This window comes from Lipophrys pholis (genome assembly GCF_963383615.2).
Source record: "Lipophrys pholis genome assembly, chromosome: 5".
NCBI lineage: Eukaryota > Metazoa > Chordata > Actinopteri > Blenniiformes > Blenniidae > Lipophrys > Lipophrys pholis.
The window spans coordinates 25965611-25986365 of record NC_137628.1 but is presented as its reverse complement, the minus strand read 5'-3'; the positions used below and the strand labels follow the sequence as shown (position 1 = coordinate 25986365).

Below are 20755 nucleotides of genomic sequence, written 5' to 3'. Positions count from 1 at the left end.
AAACTAAAGCTCAGGAAGACTGTGCCAACTCCACAAGGAAAGATCACAAATTGGACCAGATTCAGAGATAATGATGCTGTGATCAGAAGGGGTTAACCACTTCACCACCATGCAGGCCCTCAGCTACCACCTATCACACTTTATTCAAGATTAGGCCACGTGCAGCAGAACTGATTCCAGCTGATTGTGGTCAAGAAGCCAGGCACACTCTGGACAGGTTCTCAGGGCTAACAAGCAAATAAACCAACACACATGTCTGATTATTGCTCAAATAAGCCTGAGTGTTTTCAGAAAACCCAGACAAACACGGGGGAAATCAAAATTACAAATGGGAAAGACCCACACACGTACACAAAAGACGACTTTACTAAACCACACGTTAGTGCCAACATAAGCAAACGTGCACGGAAAAAACTGGAGAAACAAATTGGTCAGCCAACTCTTCCTTGTTAGTTTAAATAAACAAGCAGGTGCTGCAAGTGCGTAGCAAGGATTTTCAAGACAGGACATATTCTTCCAAGGCCACTCAGCTATAACAGCACCTCACATATTTGGACACATGAGATTTGTGAAATACACTTTTCATTCACTTTGAGAATCTTGACACTGGACTACATTGAAGAGAGAAGAATTGATGTTTCTCAAACTAACAGAATTATTTACCTAAAGACAAGTATTTGAAGTAATTGTTAGCATTTGACATCTATATGAGTTTTTACTGGGAACCATTGATAAGGTGTGAGTGGAAACAGCATGAAACACAAGTTTGCACTCAGAATTATATTTTGTTTCTGATCAAATTAAACAACATAAATGAAAAATATTCCAAAATGTTAGAGCACATGATAACTTTGTTTTTCTCTATAAGGAATGCGAGAGGTGTCAGAGATGCAACCAAATAGGGACACCTGATATGAGGTCTCCAGTTGTGAATGTGGACACCAGTGCCCTGCATGGCTTAGATCTGTCATCACCAAGCTCCTTAGAAAGCCTGCCTGCAATCAGATGAGTTGCAACAGGGAGATCTAAAACATGCAGGACACTGGGCCTGCAGGACCATATTTGCAGACCCATGTCTATATGATTATTTGCTGTGCGTAAACTCGAGAGCAACAGGTTACTTTCCAATAAATACACATGGTAACAGAAGCCTTAAGGGATAGTACTATTTATAATGCTTCATAATTGTGCCAGGATCACAGCATTAAAGAGATTGTATAAAAAATCCTGACACTTTGTGATCATCATCTGTTTGACCAGAGGCTTTGTTAATATGAATGATAAATGCGTCACACTCTCTTCTAGAAAGAACATGATTAACCCACGATCATCTCGTTGTTAGCGGTGTCTATATGTGTGTTTCGTAATCATGAGGTGTCATTTCGTTCCAAGCTGTCATATGTTTGCTTCATGTCTAAGACTTCAAATGTATGTTTAAGAGTAACTTATAATGTCCAGAAAGTCCGTCAAATTGTTACGCCGACTGTTATGTGGTCGGTTTCCACCCCCGCGTCTGCAAGATAAGTGGTACGACCCGGCGTTATAAAAACCGGGTACATTCAGTTATTCTTTACTGATAGCAGCTGCCGAACCGGACAGGAACCTGACGAACCTCCGACATCACTGCCAAAAAATAAAATAAAATACGAAAAATGGAGTGGACCCCGATGGAGATTAACCCAGAGGTGGGATAATTCATACTTCAGTCATGTCTGAACGCTTTCCTGGACAACAGTCTGACCTCGTGTCTCTGTTTTTGTGTCATTTCAGATGCTGAACAAGGTGGGTATCAACCGTTAACCGCCGGGTAATGGCGTCGTGTCAATAACGGTTTAAATTTAGGTTTTTCAGGTAAGTTAGCTAGTTGGCGTGGATAGCAGTTAAAAGTGACGCCACATTATCACCGGACGCGCAGAGGTACTTAGAATGTGAATATTAAAAGAAGGCAAATTTAATAATAAAAAAAAAGCTTAAGTGGCAAACACGTTGTGGTTTGAATGGACGGCAGCATCTTTCCGGCACTGCCCCACAGTGTCTGGGTTGAAGGGTGTGGCCTGCCGTGCTTCAACGCAGCATCCCAGAGCAGCCTCACCAAGACACCGTGATAATCGTCCACACCAACCCGCCTCCTCACTCTGTGTTCCAGATGATGAACAAGCTGGGTGTGGCTGAAAGCTGGCGCTTCGTAGACGTGCTCGGACTGGAGGGCGAGCAACTCTCCGCCGTCCCCAAACCATGCTGTGCCATGATGCTGCTGTTCCCCCTCACTCAACAGGTACTGGACGGGCTTTCGTGTGTCGACTACTTCCTGGAAGGGAGGGGCCGAGGGTGGGGATGAGCCAGTGGGAGACGGGTTGCCTGAGGTGGGGTGATCATATGATTCAGAGAGGGGGTCTGAATGTGCCAAGTATTTTCATTTATGAATACAGAATCCATTTGACGCTTCTCACAGCAGCTTTTTTTTTTTTTTTTTTTTTAACGAATTTGCCTGACTTTAGTGACTAATTTCTACACAGGCCAAGCACACTAATAATGTTTTTGTTCATTTTCCTTTCAAATCTCTTCAATCTAACCAATGCTCTTTGTGTCGTCTTGTAGCATGAGTCTTTCAGAGGCCAGCAGGCAGACAAGATTGCAGGATGCCCCGAGGCTTATTTCCTGAAGCAGACAGCGGTCAATTCCTGTGGCACCATTGCTCTGCTGCACGCTGTGGCCAACAATAAAGACAAACTCACTTTTGGTGAGTGCTACTTCCATAAAGCACTCTTACAGGAATCACTGCTGGGAGAACATTTACTCATAAGGTTTAATGATTCTATTAAATACTACCACTGCTGGATAGTACTAGTGAGTTGGATAATTCTCTCAAATCATGTTAATTTTGGTGAAGAATTTTACTTGCTGCCAACCTGTCTCATTTATTACTGCCTTTAAATGGACTACATATGAAATGATTGGTGTGTCACATTTCCAAATTATATGCAATACTTGGAAAAAGTTATGGCTCAAAATTTTATTTAAAATCCCCCCATAACTTCCCTGAATAGGCTGTCTTTCATATACTCCCAAACATTTTCTTGTATACCTTGCATTGAATTCAAATTCTTCAACTTCTTACCTTACCTGTTCAGCACCTCTTGCTATTTCATTCCTGATCAGATTTTTCAGTTTTTGCATGTTCAGTTGCACCCTTTCCATGATCCCACACTGCTTGACAACATCATTAGCTTTGAAATTGAATGGAGTGCTGCCAATTTAACTCGGGTTTACTCGCATGAATTATGTCATGAAGCTTACTGTGAACAGTGACATAACCTTATTGGGTGCAAGAACTGGCCCACAATGGTAAAATCTTGAGTAGCACTACATTGGATACTTCTTTGTAGGCACAAATATGAGTTTCGATTCTTTAAAGTGAACAAGAAGGCTCATTTAACCTGTCCAGGACGGAGTAAATTAAATGTTAACATGTGTAATGATTGAGATGTATTAGTACTATTTGTGTGGCTGGATTACATTGTTTAACCTGATTGATTACTTACTTTTTTATTTTTTATTTTTTTCCCCCCCAGAGGATGGGTCTGCCCTCAAGACATTTATAGATGAGACTGCGGCCATGTCTCCAGATGACCGTGCCAAACATCTGGAGAAGAACCAGGTAAATACTAACATACACATGGTTGGAGATGTCATTATGACTTTAAGTGTGTGTGGAAATAGGGCACAACAGATGATAAAATCGGAATGTTTTATGTATATTCATTTTAACAAACTGGAATGTTCAGAAATCTGTAGTGTAAAGTTTTGTACTTGCAAACATTTCTAAATGCTGGTGAATGCCATACCTGCTCAATCCATATTTCTGAAAGGCAGTTTGACTTGACTTCAGAGATTACAAAGCATCAAAATCATATTTTGAAATCATTTCATAAAATTTTCATCTGTATGTTTTAAAAACTAATATTTAATCTTTGTTTTGTGCCTCAGGCCATTTTTGCAGCTCACAATGAGGTTGCAATGCAGGGACAGTGTCGGGTAAGACTAAAGCACCATATGAACACTTGCAGATGGTTAATTCTAACAATGCACATCACAGAAAATCAGTTGTACAATTGTGAGCAAATCATTGCATCCTGTGCTGAACTCTTAATCATTGGGCTGGGTTAAACATTATTAGACTGTGGATTTATTTTAAAGTGAATGTTTTGTTCCTACTTTGTTGTATGAAATATTTGTTTTTTTTTTTTCTTCCAGCCAGAGGCTGACCAGGTCCACTTCCACTTTATTGCCTTTGTCAATATAAATGGACAGCTCTTTGAATTTGGTAAGACTTGTCTCATGTATGTTGCTTCATGGTAATTTCACTCTATTCATAATGGTGTCTTTCATTTTCAGATGGAAAAATTAATGGAGCCGTGAACCATGGAGCTACTAAAGATGACTCCTTTGTTTCGGTATTTTAAACTATTGTTCAACATTAAACCAGCATACATGTACTCAAGAGGCCGTGGCTGGATTCTAGCTTTGAAAATTACATTATCAGTGATGACTTTCTGCATCTAACTGGGAAAGGAAGTGGCCAATCCTGATTGTCTTGATTCGATCGATAAATGGAGCAAGATCATACGCTCAAATGTCTGCATGGTGTCTCTTTATTGAAGTGAAGCTGTGCAAGTAATATAACTTCACATTATTTGAAATTGATCTTGGCTCATTCACGTTTAAGCACAGTGAATGCAACTAAAGTCGGTTTGCTTTTGCATGTGTGCAGCATAATTGATTAAACTGGAGGTGTCTAATAACCTGTGAAACATATTGTGTAATTTGGCCCGTGCACATAACCGTTTTGTACTGGACATCAGGGGTCATCGACATTTTAGAAATGAGAATTAGTCATTCGAATTGTTACTTGACGGAACTTTAAAGTTCCTGAATATTTGGGCTTTAGTCATGTTTGCACTGAACATGACCTGATGACTCTGGATACTGTATACAGAACTAAAGAAATGCAGTGTAGCAACTCGGGCAAAACAAAATTAAACTGTTTCAGTGATGCTAGCCCTCTTCTGAATGACCCTGCCTACTGTTAGTGTAGTTTCCTGTATGCACTTCCCTGGATTAGAGGTTATGTGGGACTACTTTGGCTCAGGATTGTATGTTGTTGCAGTAAACTACCACAAGAGGGCCTCACTTCCATTAGTGAAGAAACTGAAATGACTGCGTTCTGATTTTTACTTAAAACCACATAAATACCTACAAGATGTAGGATAACATTTTTGACTGTAAAATGCCTTAAATTTATACATTACATGTGAACCTGAGTCTGTTTTTTTGTTTGTTTTTTTGCTTGACTCCTGTCCAGGATGCAGCCAAAGTGTGCCGTGAGTTCATGGAAAGGGAGCAGAATGAAGTCCGCTTCTCAGCCGTGGCTCTTTGTCGTACTTAAAAGACCAGTAGGACACCAAATCAAGCAAATTGTAAACCAAAATGTTCTGGAACACTCGCATGACAAACACAATCAACAGGCTCAGAGGCTGACCTGTGAACACATACATCTGCAGACACTATGCACTATAAAGCACATATGGTTTCCACACATCACTCATCTCATGAAGAAAGCATTTTTCAGCACATGTTCACACAATCCAAAGTTTTGGTTCTGCAGACACTAACCGTTACACGCTTTTCCAAACTGGTTTCTGCTATTGTTCAGCTGTAAAACATGAAGTCGGGTCTCAATACTGCTTCTTTGCACACGTTTGTTTTTTGTATGCAACATTGGTCTGTCAAACTCCAGACTGATGTTTACATACCTTTTGTGCCAATAAGCATGAGACGAGACAAAGTTGTTTCAGGCAATCTTTTTTTTTTTTTTCTCTCTCTGAATGCCTTAGTAGTTTGAGTTTGTAAGGGTCTAACATTGTTCAGAGAAGCCCAAATCTGTCTGTAGGCATAATACCCATTGTTCAGGGCATGTCTGTAACCTTTTGAGTGGCATACTTTGCTGTTTCTGTCATCTGAATTTTTCAGTGATCTGTAGAGAAACTGAACAATGTAGTTATCAACAACTTTTCAGCATATTACCCATAAATGTTGGAGTGCACAATTGTGTTTTCAACAAATGGGCCATCCACACAAGTGCTACTGTATGTTGTGGTTGTCATGCAATGCAGGGTGATTAGTAGATCTAGGCCGTGTTCAAGTTGTCTCCCTTTTCTGCACTTTTAAAATCCTGTGTTGCTGTAGTTCTGCCGGTAATGCAGCTGTGGGAATTCAATAAAGCGACCATCTAACCTGAACGTGTCTCCTGGTGGGTTTGTATTGCACAATGACATTGCTGCTTTAACAACTGAATCTGGTAAATATTAAGTTTCAGGGTCATGTGAAGCCACTTTTACAGCTGCAGATAAAATGAGGCCTCATGAATCCCTCAGTCAGGTTTTGAACAACTTCAAACTGCTTGTAAGCACCTTGTGTCCACTGATTGTTTGATCTTTGTTTAACAGTTTTAATGCTTTATTCAAGTTGTTGGCCATTATTGCAAGTTTAAATACATTTCCCATAGTCCTCAAAGTACATGCTGAAGTTCTTCTAGAATATGTTCATGTTAACTTGGCTTTTTTTTTTTTTTTTTTTTTTAAAAAGACGTCCCTATTCCTTTTGGGCTGCTGTGTGTGTGTTGGACCATTTCCTGCTGGAAAAACTAGGAAAGGCCTAATTACTCTCTGACCACTGTCACTCAATTATTGGTTCACTGAGTGAAAGACGATACTAATTGTAAGGTATTGATTTTTGTATTTACTTTCAAAACAAATCTTAAACTTGACCGCTGTATCTATTTTCACCACCAAGGTGTTTTCCACAGGAAACTAGTTTAAACTTGCTTATTTTGAGTGCTACTACTTTATGTGACAGTCTGGAGACGTGGAGCCAGAGTAACCTACTAAAACAATGTTTACATGCAGATACTGAAAAGGACAAACTATTTGACTGTCAATACTTCTTGCATTGGGTTCCTGTTGAGCATTCATACACTTAAGATTAACCCCTTTACATTCATCAATCGGGGCAACTAAAGCACTAAATCGTCAACAGTATTTAAATTGAGTTTTAAACATTTCAGATAAGTGGGTCATGAATTTTCCAGAACGATCTAGTTACTTGTTTACAGGACTGCTTTGTATTTGCTTCCTGTGTAGAACGCCTGTTTATTTACTGGCCTAAAATGCTGACATTTCAATACTAGTAAACTTTGTGTGATTAATATACCGTCCATTCACAGAAAAAACGACGGCTTCCAGCCACCACAGACCTGCACTCTCTTTTCAACATGTTAGTAGTTCCGTTAAGAGTTAATGAACCGTTGACCCCCCCAGTCTTACTGCATACATCCTCTCAAGCCATCTCTGGCCCAGCGGCACGGCCTTGTCAGTCATGTCAGCCGATGTATTTGACTTGGACAGGTGCTGAAGCAAATGCGCAATCAATCACCGAGCTCCTGCAACAGGAATATATGATGACATAATGTGACGGCAGCTCCAGAGTACAAATATAGCTCTGCTGCAACCAAAGAATCCAAACAAAACTCTGGATTCTGCTGTCACAGATCTATTCATGCAAAGTTAAGGAATGGTTATCACTCAAATATTCAGATATTACAATTTACAGCCATGTGCCAAGTTGTATATTATTTCCTTTAGTTTATATTATCTATACTTCACCAGTAACAGTACTTGCACTTCTCTCACTTTTATATTGTCACTCTGTGATTTCTATACTTACTTGACTGTAGCTGCTACAAAAGACTGCTGCCAATTGCATCTCTTGCAAGGACAATAAAGCTTTTTTTTATCTCAATGCCATGGGTCCATTGACATTCAGGGGTTGTGTGGCGTTACGCAAATAACACAAATGGGGATTGGGAGCACCTCCTTGGAAACTTTGCTTGACGGGAGGCCCCCAGTGTCTGCCAGAAGAAAAATCCCTGGTGCCTATATGGTTTAATTTCTTTGTTGTCCGCTCTGTGCAACATAATGATGGCCCCTAAAGAATATCTCGCCTGGGGGTCTGAAGTAACCATGAGTGGAGCTGATTAATGCAGACATTGAATCTAATCAAGAGGACATCTCTCTCTCTCTCTTTCTCTCTCGCTCGACCTCCCCCGCAAAGATTCCTGCCTGCGCGTTCACGCCTCCTGAAATGCGCGGCCCCGGCGGCTCAGTGGTGGCCGAGGAGGACAAGCGGCGTCAGCCTCACTCAGTCCGGCAAACAAGAATTGGTATTTTTAGCGCCGGGAAAGAGGGTTCTTTCTCCATTTCTGTGCTACAGAGGGACGGCCGGAGCCGGGCTACGAGAGGACCACGCACCTCCCGGACTGAGCGCGGAGCCGCGGGACGGTCGAGACACCGGGACGGAGGATAGCGGGAGCGGAGCGGCAGAGGACGTCTGAGAGGGGAGCTCCATCACACATCACCGCATCAACACCGGCCCACTTTCCGCTGTGTTTGTGGTGGTGCATCTATATACATATATATACACATATACGGCTTGCCGGGACATGGCGAGCCCCGCAGCATGTCGTGAGGAGCCGGGGAAGCCGGAGCAGCACCACCCCCGCCCCGAACCGGCCTGCCTGGAGGCTCAGAAATGGATCGAGGTAAGAGACCGTCCGGAGCCTCTCCGGGGCCCGCTGCTGCCTCTGCACCCCCGGGGACTAAAACGGGTCACCCCGCTGCACACTGAGCCCGGGGATATAAATATAGACATCCCTGCAAGCTGCAGCCCCGGTGCACCGTCACCTGTTGGGGGTGACGGACTATGCAGTGTCGGGTTACTGTGCGGGACAGACGACTCCTCAGCCGTGTGTGTGTGTGTGTGTGTGTGAGAAAGTTTCCACCTAATTTGCCCGGAGGAGACTCCTCACGGTCCACGTTAGAGAAACAATTTGATCGGTGTGCGTTTGGACCGACGGGGGAGGAACGCCCCCTCTATTCAGGCGCGAGGGGATTCCGGTTGCCATGGTTATGAAACCGGGCCAGCGTTCACGCACGAGATGCCACACTGTACCAACAGTTGATCGCATCGGATGAGATTATCATCCGACCACCATCATCATCTGCCCGGCTCGAAACGCCTCTCCCTCCGCTTAAGCCCGAGTGGTGAATCATGATTTGCCCGCGGAGCTGCGTTATGACCTATTTTTATGTTATTTTTCATCCTGTCCCCGCTTTTAGCCCAACCACATGCCAACACAATCCTCACACTGGCACCGAGGATGCCTGTCGTACAATTGTAATTGAGCTTTATTTGAAAGATTTGGCTTTGGAATCACACCTTGCAGGATGGCTGTGATTTCACAGGGCTCCCACTGACTGTACTGGCTAAAGACCAACAAACTAAATAGAGAGATGAAGGGAAGGATGGATAAATAAGACTGCAAACACAAGGGAACGCGGGTTTATTTATATAGCACACTTTACATCATGAATCCATTCTGGCTAACCAAGCAGAAGCAGCAAATATTGCCAGTCCATTAAAGGGGACCTCACACAGACAATCACATTCAGTTCTGCAAGAACTAGACTCACCAATTAACTGCAAACCAATTAAACCATGCAAACTGCATGCAGGAAGGATCATCAGCCTTCAGGTGAGGTGGGATTGCTAACCATTATACCACTGTCTGACCTTACTTTATATCAATATAAAAGGAAAATGAGACATAAAAACATACATATACACAGAAGGTAACAGCAATTAGATGCAAGGAATAAAATGCATGTATGTTGATGAAGTGGAAAATAAAGCATTTATTTTGTTTCCCAATGATAAAATGTACTTTGAGGTAATACAATTATTTGCATTTCGACTGAAGGGCTTCCAAATATCTATCTGTCCATCCTGGAGCCCATCCTCGCTTACAGAAGGCAAAAGGCAAGGTGCACCATGGACAGGACGCCGATCCATCAATAAGTCATGTATTCACAACTCCACTAATTTATAACTCCTAATAAACCTACAAACAAGTCTATTAATTGTGCTAGAAAGTAAGAATAGCCACAGAGAAGCCATGCACACACATCGCGACACAGCTGGCAGGTCATTAGTCATAATAAATCGGTGGTCCGGTTACCATCTCCACTCGTGCATGTGTCGGATTTTCTCTGGGAAAGACTGAACCCCAGGTTCATCCCCACAGCTGTCGCCATGTGTGTCTGTGTGTTTTTCTTGTCTCTCGACAATATTTGACCGGCTGATAGTGAGGGGTGACAGAAAGACGCGTTGACTTCTGGAGCTGAACTTACCATGTACACTCGGAACACAAACACCTTGCAGAATGGCATGAAGATAACCACTGCTCACCTGTGGACTCGGGCCTTAAATTAGTGCTCACAGACGAGACTGAAATCCCATTCAAGATTAACCAGACACCTCGTCTGCAGTTTAACAATGCAGTCACTAATCTCTAATCGAGCCAAAACGCCCGACTGTGTTTGGCTGATCAGTCAGGTTACATAATAATCACCAGGATAGAAAGTTACAAGACTAGTATTACTGGTGTTCTGAACGTACAATGTGAGAAACTTTTAGCCGGCATTGATGAAAAATCTCTTTCTCTAAAGACTAGTGACCCATTTTTAGGGATTTTTTTGATGATAACAAGCCCTGATAACATTTTTGCAGACTGGCACATTTATTCCTTCACTGGACGCTGCTGCAGTTGAATGTAGGAACTTTACAAATCATCCTTGTGAGCTCTTTTGTTATTAAGAAGGCTTATATAAACAACTAGCAGATTCAGAATACATCTCTACCTGGATATAGTTTCTTAAAACCATGGTGGCATATTAATTCAGAAAAAAAAAGGACAGCACAAAAGTCTGTGCAGGAAGTTTAAAATTGGTTAAGTTTTGATTTGGATCTACAGATATGGGGCTAGGACAGACTGTTCACCTCTTCAGTGTATCCTGCTTCGTTCCCTTTGTTAGCTACGATATGAGTCAGCCCACTGTGACTATCGTCTGGATCAAGTGGGTGGGAAAGTTTAGTGCAGTGCAAAATTCATAGAAACTACAGAAGACAAAATAATTACTAGAACTCATATCAGGTTTTTTGACATCATTGACTTATTTCCTAGTTAATTTAACCAAAAACCATTTGTTTCCCCTGTGATATCAAATCTATCTATCTATCTATCTATCTATCTATCTATCTATCTATCTATCTATCTATCTATCTATCTATCTATCTATCTATCTATCTATCTATCTATCTATCTATCTATCTATCTATCTATCTATCTATCTATCTATCTATCTATCTATCTATCTATCTATCTATCTATCTATCTATCTATCTATCTATCTATCTATCTCACCTCGAGAGTCCACTACATTGTTCACACCTGGGTCAAGATGTGGAATACGTGGCATCTTTTGACTCGGCATAATGAACAAGCCTGCACTTCACTAGTGAAAACAGTTTAGTCTAGGTCAACGCTGGCCTTTAATCTTAATCTCCCTCATTGCGTCTTTGCTCGGTGTTCCTCTCACTTTGTCTTCTTCCGCCCTTCTAATTCTCCACGTTATTTTCAGGCAGGTCAGACTGACCCTATTTCTAGAGGTGTATTTATATGCTCTCACAGGTGGGGACGACGCCGGGTTGGATGCCCGCGTGTGGGTTTTTGTCAAGTATGCAAAGTGTGTGCACACTCACGTATGCCAATCGGCCATGCATGATACAGCTCGCAGCCGTGCACACTCCCCGAACACGCCTCGCTTGTGTGACACCGGTCACTAAGGGAACATAACACGGACGGGCTCTCAGGTGTCACTGTTTCCAAGGGGGCAGTAGAGCAGTAGGCTATATATCACCGGATGACCCGAGCAGGAAACCAGGCTGGCACAGACACAAAAACCCTCTCCGCCTGTTAATAGACGAGACAAGGCAGGATTCGGCCGTAAAGCTGATGCACTCGATCCAGGGTGCTTTAAACTGTTGGATAGGACAGTGAACAGGTCGGAGCTACACACACACTTCAGTGACGGCAGTTAACCACCACTGACCCAGACGTGGAGGACGTAGCAGGAGTCAGGGTGAAAAAAGACAAATGCGTGTGAGCGAGTAAAGCGAGTGCGTGTGTGCCAGATGTGACAGCTGTCCTCAGCAGATTAAATCCAATAGTCTCAGACGGCCAGCTGTGTCTGCACGAGACAGCAAGGGTGAGGGCAGGGACTCGCCAAACTTCCTTATCCAACGCTGAATAAAAGAATGTGAAACAACGTCGACACGGACTTTGTTTTCACTTCATGCTCCAGTCATGGCTGACGTTTTTGACAGAGGCACACAATTAATCGCATATCAATTTCACTGCGACGCACGGTCACTTTAAATAATCCCAACATAAACAAAGAAATGCAACAGTGCTCTAAAAGTATCATCGAGTATGTTTTCATCTGTTATATAAAGAGAGATTGCACTTAGCTGCCCCCTTTTTCACATCAGCAACCCATTGCAGCTTGCATACCAGCAACTCAAATGTCCAGTCCTACACACTCAAGGTCAGAGGTTAACTGGGGGGGGTCCCTACAGGGAGGTAAAATGTGACTGAATGTGTCAAAATTCCCAGAATATCAGGTTTTTTGGCACGGTGGTGTGGCGAGAACTTGTGCAAAATTGACAGGTTTGCTTTTGGGTAAATGTGGAGTTTTGCATGTCTTCCTTGTGTAAGTCCATGGATCTTCTTTGCACGATTCTACCTTGAGATAAAGACATGGTTGGCAGGTTAACAGTGTGTAGTTTTGTGTACCTATCCTGGGTGTACCCTCCTTTCTGCCAGATATCGAGTCAGATAAATGCATCAATCCAATGCAAAGTTATTCTGATTGGAAGTAGAGGAAGCTGTTTATGTGATGATAAGAAGTGCAATATTGAATTGGGTTAATTGGGAAACTGTAGTGGGACAAATTAGATGATGGCGGCCTACTGCACTCTTTGTAATTAATGGAAAAACACTTGTGTTTAATGTAGGAGTCCTTTAAAAACATCTGTGGTGCACTCAATGATATCAATGCTGTTTCTGTCTAGTGTTGGCTCACTCTGGGTAATTAATCTCATCTAGATTAATCCACAGTTCATCTGGATTATCTCTCTGTCTTTCTCTTTACTATATTCTGTTTATTTTATTCCTCTTTGTTGCCTTATTTATAGCATGTTTTCTGACCTTTAATGCACACATGTCCTAAAGAGTGTTATAACATTATAATCAGGCGGTTATGCAACCACAACCAATTAAACATCTGTCTCTCTGAGGCCATTGCATCATTTTGCAGCAGAAATGCAAAATTGTTACAAAATACTCACTATAGATTCGCTGAACCCAAAATTTCTTCTTAAAATCTCTTGTTTTCAAAAGAGTTGAATGAAAAAAGTATGTTTTCCTCTCTCTCTTTCTTCATTGCAGCCATACAGCTAAGCCCTTTGGCTGATGGGGGGAAAAGAAATCCTTATCTGTACAATGAAAAGACTATTAATCCCATCTCCAGATGTTAGCATCATCTATCACGTTTGCATGTTCAGGGTTTATACTGGATTTTGGTGTCATGTAAGGTAATTACGATAATGTTTAATTTCTGCTGTGATGTGAGAGAGATGCTGGAGACTTTTTCTGCCAATTGACTTCTGATTCTGAATAACAAAGACCTGGGCCTTGTAAGATCCAGGGTACATATACAGCATTTAATTGATCTTATTGAGGTCAATGACCGTTTATAAATCAAAAAGAAAAAAAGCATAAATTGTTTTTTTTGTTGTGGTTTTTTTTCTTTGTCATTTAGAGATTTTAATTTCAATTTCAATTATATTTTTATTTTTATTTTTATTTGTAATACATTTTTTTCAATAATTTTTTAATTTTAATTTTAATTTTAATTTTAATTTTAATTTTAATTTTAATTTTGAACAGAATTACGTTCAACTAATGGCCTTTTTTTTAATGTGGATCTATTAAGAAAACTAATATTCCTCACTCTTGTGATAACACCTTTAAAAAAAAAAAAACACACACATTTGGCTTTTTCTGAGGTGACAGAGTGATTATTTAAAATCTTTGAGAATATCCTTGGTTGAAATCTTGAGTTGGGTTGAGGTTTGCTTTTCAATTTGAGGTTTGCACGTTCTCCATGTGCGTGGGTTTGTCTTGGGGTTCCCCGGTCTCCTCCCACAGTCCAAAAAAACATGTGTTTGAGTTTAGGTGACTGGAACTTGCCTGTAGGTGTGAGGGTGTAATTATGTGTCTGTCTGTGTGTCCAGGATGAAGCCTGGTCAGTCGGGTTTAGCTCCAGTGTCCCGACTCCCGGAGTGGAAAAAGGCTAGACAGAAAATGAATGGACGAGGCATTGCTCAACAGTCTCACCATCAATCAACACAAATATTTTTGGTATATTTTTATGCAAGTCTTGAATGGTGCTGGTTTTCACGCTTTGAGTAGGTTAAGCTTATGTTTTCATTTTTTACAGTTTGATGCGCAGCATATTTTAGTTGTTAAAAAAACATCTATACACACACACACACACACACACACACACACACACACACGCACACACACTTCCACCTTGGGATTTATTAGATGGTAGCTGCTGCTGCCATTCACCGAGCAGAGCAATCCAGCACGAGCACTGAGAATGAGCTCGCCAGGGTCGAATTACTATTACTGGCACTGAAATACCCTCAAGGCTTTCAGCTCTGTTTTTTTTTTTTTTGGTTTGTTTTTTGTCCACCATGAACACCCTGTCTGTCCGTTTAAAACACACTCATGAGAATCTTTTTTTCCTCAAGCTTAACCATAAAATAAAATCTATTTGACAATTCTGAACGCTCGCAGCACAGCCACAGTCACTGTGTTGTAATTGCTGCATTTTCAGTTTCAGCAGCAAACCCAATCGTTAACCACCTCCACCCTGTGCCCACTGTCTGTGTGCTGCCTCCTCCGTGCACACTACCTACACAAAACACCAGCAGTAGACCTGGTCTCACCTCAGTACAGTACTCCTCTGTGTGTAAATTATGCCTGATCCTGCTGTAAATGTTTCAGAGGCCCGGAGTCTTGGAAGAGAAACAGTTAGTTTTGGTTCTTTGGAGTGAAGTCTTTACTTTCAGTTGGTTAAGATCGGTTGCGTCGAAACTAACTTAATGCAATGGATAGATATGCAGTACTTAATTTTGGAAGATCTCAAAAATGCATGGAGATGGGAGTCCAGCTCATCGCATGAGCTAAGCATGTTCTCGACCGACCACTCAGCTATCCCCAATATTTACTATTCAGTAGAGGTAGCAGAGATGGAGAACATGGAATTGGTTGGTGCATTTAGGTCCTCACACAGATAGATGTACAGACTTTGCAAGGTTATGATGATGATGATGATGTGTGCGTGCGTGTGTGTGTGTGTGTGTGTGTGTGTGTGTGTGTGTGTGTGTGTGTGTGTGTGAGAGAGCGAGAGAGAGACACACTAAAACCAAGAAAAAGAAGAGGATGCCAATGGGAAACATCTGCACATGACTTATATAACCAAAAACAATAGATTTTGTGTGTGTGTGTGTGTGTGTGTGTGTGTGTGTGTGTGTGTGTGTGTGTGTGTGTGTGTGTGTGTGTGTGTGTGTGTGTGTGTGTGTGTGTGTGTGTGTGTGAGAGCAGCATACATATGAGCAGCAGCATCGGAGGGTGTGTGTGCCTGCAGTTAACAGTCTGGGTGCTAACTGTAATCTTCACTAATCTGGATTAGACGTTGAAACAGCGTCAGTCAAACTACTCTCCTTTTCCATTCATCTTGTCACTGGTTGCACAACAGTTCTGAAAAGCTGTGTATGTGTGTGAGCGGGCGTGTGCATGCCTGCGCGTGTGTGTGTGTGTGTGTGTGAGTTGGTGTTATGGCAGTATATCGCCGTTAGTTTCCTGTCTCTCATCCTCTCCTGCCTGCACAGGATATACTCCAAATTGGAGTGCAGTTTAGAGGTTTGAGGTTATCAGTGTGGCATGTGGGCACATTTGGGATGAAACTGAATGAGGACGTGGAGAGGTTTCTCTCTGACCTGGTGTCACACTAATTTGGTTTCTACTGAAGCAAATTGTTGGGGGATGGGTGAACTGGAAAACAGCAGGATCCCCTGTCTCGAGCAGGGGATCCTGCTGGAGGGTGATCAACCCAGGTCCTCAATGTATAAGATTGTATGACGGACATAGTAGGGCTACATAAATGGATTGACACACCTGATGAAAGAAATATATTGAGTCATTGCTTGTTTAATCTAATAGTAAAAGGCAAAAACATGTTAAACTTGGAAAATTATAAACTCAGAAGTAATTCAAAATTCTCACATGTTAGAGCTTGGGGCCAAATAAATAATTATATAAATGTGCAAAATTATCAGTTTAATTGGTTTATTGGAAAATCATATGTCAGATCACGGAACTGTAATTTTCCCAAAATAATATTATATAAGATTTTTTTGGTTTTGGTTTCAGAGCACAATAAATATAACAAAAAGCTTAATTTGATTAAAAATAATTTAATTAAAGCAAAAATATTCCACAACATCTCAGAAGTGTGTTTTTCCATTTCTCCATTTTAGGTTGTTTGAAGCTCAAAATACAAGCATGGACATTTTCTATTCTCTCGTATTCTATAGACTTCTATTCTATGAAACACAAAATCAGTCAATATATTAAAAGTGCAAACTGCCTGTTGACTTCCAGTTCACATCCTTCACATCTGTCTCTTCCTGTCCTCCGTCCATAGGCAGTCACTGGAAAACACTTTGGCGACAAAGACTTCCGCAGTGCGTTGGAGAACGGCATCCTGCTATGCGAGTAAGCCTGCAACATTACTTCATTTTAATGTGTGTTGTGTGTGGTAGCTCATAAACTCCCACAAATCTGGGCTTTTCCCTCCTCACAGGCTGCTGAGTGCAATCAAACCGGGGCTAGTCAAGAAGATCAACAGATTACCCACCCCCATCGCCGGGCTGGTAGGAGGACACTCTCCAGAGTGACATTCCGCTGCACAAACCTCGGCTGACTGTCTGTTGGCCCCTCTTGTCTCCTTCAGGACAACCTTTCGGTCTTCCTGCGAGGCTGCGAGGAGTTGGGCCTGAAAGGCTCGCAGCTGTTTGACCCAGGCGACCTGCAAGACACGTCCATACGGGCGAACCTCAGGTAAATGAGTGCAAATGTCTGTGTGGCGTTTTTTTTGCAATAATCAACGTGGCATCGTATCATGATGTCTTCTTCTCTTCTGTTCAGGGATTCCGACTGCAACCGCAAATTAAAAAATGTGAGTTTATGTCGCTTCACTGTGTTTTTTTTTTGTTTTTTTTGTTTTTTTTGTTAACTAAATGAAGTGGTTGAATAATTATTTACTAAACCTTCCCTGTGTGGCTTGCAGGTGCTGAATACAGTGTTCTGGCTAGGAAAGGCTGCCTCTGGCTGTGCCTCCTACAGCGGCCCGACTCTAAACCTCAAGGAGTTTGAAGGGCTTCTCGCTCAGATGAAGGTGGTGAGTGAACCTATTGACTCATTACTCTTCTCAGCTCTCTGCATGAATAGCACAGGTGTGGAATGGGGGGGGCCTTGATGTTGTTACACTGCTATTAAATCGCAGCGTCGCCATTGGGAGCGGCAGAGACTGAAGAGTATATTTATTCCTTTCATTAATATTCATTGATTTTCCAAACAAATAACCACAAGAAACAAAAGATATTTAAAAATAAACATGCGGAAAGAGAACAAATACTGCCCGATTTAGCTTATTGTTCACTTTTGGGTGGAATAAAATGTATTTTAATAAGAAAAGCATAAATGAACATACAAAACACATCAAATAAATGTCTTTAGAATATACCGTATGTAAATATTAAATCCAAACTTACACTCACACATTTGCCTTTTATTTTGGTAGACGTTTTGGTAGAACTGATATTCTTTTTTGTTTTTGATGTCAATGGCATCCATGGCCAATACATTACAACCAGGTGCTAGATAATGTCTAACCTTTAGAATAAAAGCCAGAGTGTCTCTCTGCAACTGAAACACCTATGAATTTTATTATAGTCCAGCACTTGTCATTACTGTCATCTTCTTTCTGCTTTCATAAAAAGCTGCACCCAGAATACAAATCCTACATGATATGTTGCAAGTGTCAAGCTGGACATGCAAACCACACGTGCAAACGTTGACGAGTTGAACCGACACACTGTAAGACATTGTGAAGCTGGCGGCTTTAACTTGGTTCTATATGAATCACCAAAAGGTGAGAGCTGCTGAAAGGAAGAAACCGTTCATGTAAAAAAGTGTTGATACCACTTTTCTGTAGTTACCAAGGTACTCCAAAGGACTCCTGAGAACTAATGTCTACTTCAATGCCAGTTCCCCACGTTTCAATGGTAAACTCCCTGGCTCAGATGTTGTTTTGCCCTCTGCTTTAAAAGAAGAAAAAGGGGATTTTAAAACAAGAAAAGACAAAGAGAAGTTCTCTATGAAATAGACAAACTTTGTTCTTGCACAGTGTTGCATTTCAGGAGTCCATAATATCCTATAGTTAATGTTTATGAAATGAAATGTCGACTTTGGCTGTTTTTATCTTGTCTAAAGTCTTTGAAACCGGATCATTTTAAACCATCTGCAAAATGGCAGAAATAGGTGAGAAGGGTCAGATTGGTGTGGAGCAGGTATGAGAAAACGGGGGAGGAGTACATAGCAGGAGAAGTGGGAGGGTGATGGACAGATAGTGGTCTGGCTGAGGTGTGGGGGGATGGTTCAGTTTGTTTCCTGTCTGTTAGGACGTAAAGGACGAACAGGAGACAGACACTTGCTGCTTATGTTACAACACAACTTGTCAAAACAGGATGCAAAGTTAATCTAGTCTCAGTTGGAAGTGTCCCCCCCCCTGAAAAAAAAGAGCTCTTTTGTGTTTTTGTGCAAACAATGAGACACCCCAGCATGTCCTCTGAAGACAGCTTCCTCGTGTATTTCGTTCAGGTGTTTGTATTTGAGTCTGTGTTCTCGCGCGTGCAGGACAGCGAGGAAGGAGGGGACGGTCTACAGAAGCGCAGTGTCAGAGACAGCGGCTACGACTGCTGGGACTCTGAGAGGAGCGAGTCTCTCTCTCCACCACGACACACGCGAGACAACTCCCTGGACAGGTGGGGGACATCTTTCGACGCATTCACACGAAACATGACTCACAAGAGGTCCAATACAAGTGATTTGTGTCCTAATAAAGGCCTGTGAGTGAATTTTGTGGCTTGTGCGTAAACCTCCTACCTGAACATTGGCACGTTTTCTTCTGTCTTCTTTCACAGTCTGGATTCTTTTGGCTCCCGCTCTCAGCACAGCCCCTCACCCGACGTTGTGAACCGAGGAAACAGCGATGGTCCGTTCTGATAAAGTGCCTGTTTGCAGATTTGTAGTTTATGCAACGCAGACCTAATTAGGTCTTTAACAAAGGATGTTATATAATGTTATGACTCTTCTTTGGCGTTCTTCTAGGAAGTAGAAACTGTTGTTACCGAAATGTATCCCTGAAACCAGTCGTCCATAAATAGGCTGAGTGCTGTTCGCCAATATGTTGGGGTTTAAACCGAGGTATAATGTGACCGCTCAGTCTGCCTGTGGACAACAGCTGAATATCTCTGCTGTGTGTGTGTGTGTGTGTGTGTGTGTGTGTGTGTGTGTGTGTGTGTGTGTGTGTGTGTGTGTGTGTGTGTGTGTGTGTGTGTGTGTGTGTGTGTGTGTGTGTGTGTGTGTGTGTGCATGCATGCAGCAGCTGTTGGTCTAGGTATCAATCAGATTTGGACCTGGGAAACAGACTGAGTTCAACATCCTGTGTGTGTGTGTGTGTGTGTGTGTGTGTGTGTGTGTGTGTGTGTGTGTGTGTGTGTGTGTGTGTGTGTGCGTGCGTGCGTGCGTGCGTGCGTGCGTGTTTGATGGGGCCTATCATAGGCATCCTGTTTGTGTCTTTTATGCTGACCATCTAATCTAATGTGTGACACGATGACCCGCCGCCGGGAATAGCATCATTCTCTACGTTCCCTGCAGGTCACAAAGAAACTCGACGGCCACCAGAACAATACGTGTTGTAGTTTGTTTTTCTCAGCCGTGGGACATGAAATTTTCTATATTAAGACTTTAATTTTACTATGTGGTTTTTAAATGTTTTATTTGTACATAGATGAGTCAGAACCTTTTTTTTTTGCTGGACCCCAAGTTAACAACCACTCTCCCAGTTGCATGCTGCATTTTAGTGCCAGGTATAATCAAGTCGTGTACCGCTGCAGTGGTTTGTTGGTGTTATTGCACAACGAGTAATTAAAAATGAGCTGCTGACCTTATTTTCATTAAGAGTCATGACTCTTTGTGCCCAGGGCGAGGCAGCGACTCGGAGGCTGATGCCCCCAGCAGGAAGCCAGATGTGCGGAAGGACGACATGTTGGCCAGGCGGACTGCCAGCAGTGAGTCAAGGAGCTCCATCCCCTTTAACCAGTTTCTTCCTAACCGGACCAATGCCAGTTCCTACATCCCGGCTCCACGGCGAAAGCCTCACACAGAGGAGGTGGAGCAGCGGAGGTAAAGACCGACACATTTAAAAACATCTGTTCTGATTCGAATCATTTGTACAAATAAGAGAAATTGTGGAGTGCTGCAGAAAAAAAACAAGATCTGAGAAGAGAGGTGAAAACACAAATGTGAATTTCCCGACACACA

The 20755-nt window shown here is 42.2% G+C and overlaps 2 protein-coding genes across 2 annotated transcripts in view; both read left to right on the top strand.

Moving 5' to 3' along the window:
* The first annotated feature begins 1572 nt into the window (after positions 1–1572).
* uchl1 (ubiquitin carboxyl-terminal esterase L1 (ubiquitin thiolesterase)) lies at positions 1573–6297 on the top strand. Its single transcript, XM_080462982.1, has 8 exons — positions 1573–1685; positions 2147–2275; positions 2599–2740; positions 3573–3658; positions 3988–4035; positions 4255–4324; positions 4396–4454; positions 5363–6297. The coding sequence occupies exons 1-8, from the start codon at positions 1653–1655 to the stop codon at positions 5444–5446; spliced, it is 651 nt and encodes a 216-aa protein (XP_080319108.1). The 5' UTR covers positions 1573–1652; the 3' UTR covers positions 5447–6297.
* A 1922-nt stretch (positions 6298–8219) lies between these two features.
* Positions 8220–20755, top strand: part of LOC308109395 (uncharacterized protein) — a 35044-nt gene continuing 22508 nt past the window's right edge. Inside the window, exons 1-9 of the mRNA XM_080462930.1 lie at positions 8220–8656; positions 16794–16864; positions 16953–17022; positions 17103–17209; positions 17297–17327; positions 17439–17549; positions 19067–19194; positions 19354–19424; positions 20416–20617. Coding sequence (XP_080319056.1) covers positions 8558–8656; positions 16794–16864; positions 16953–17022; positions 17103–17209; positions 17297–17327; positions 17439–17549; positions 19067–19194; positions 19354–19424; positions 20416–20617 — 890 coding nt within the window. The 5' untranslated portion in view covers positions 8220–8557. The remainder of the gene's footprint in view (positions 8657–16793; positions 16865–16952; positions 17023–17102; positions 17210–17296; positions 17328–17438; positions 17550–19066; positions 19195–19353; positions 19425–20415; positions 20618–20755) is intronic.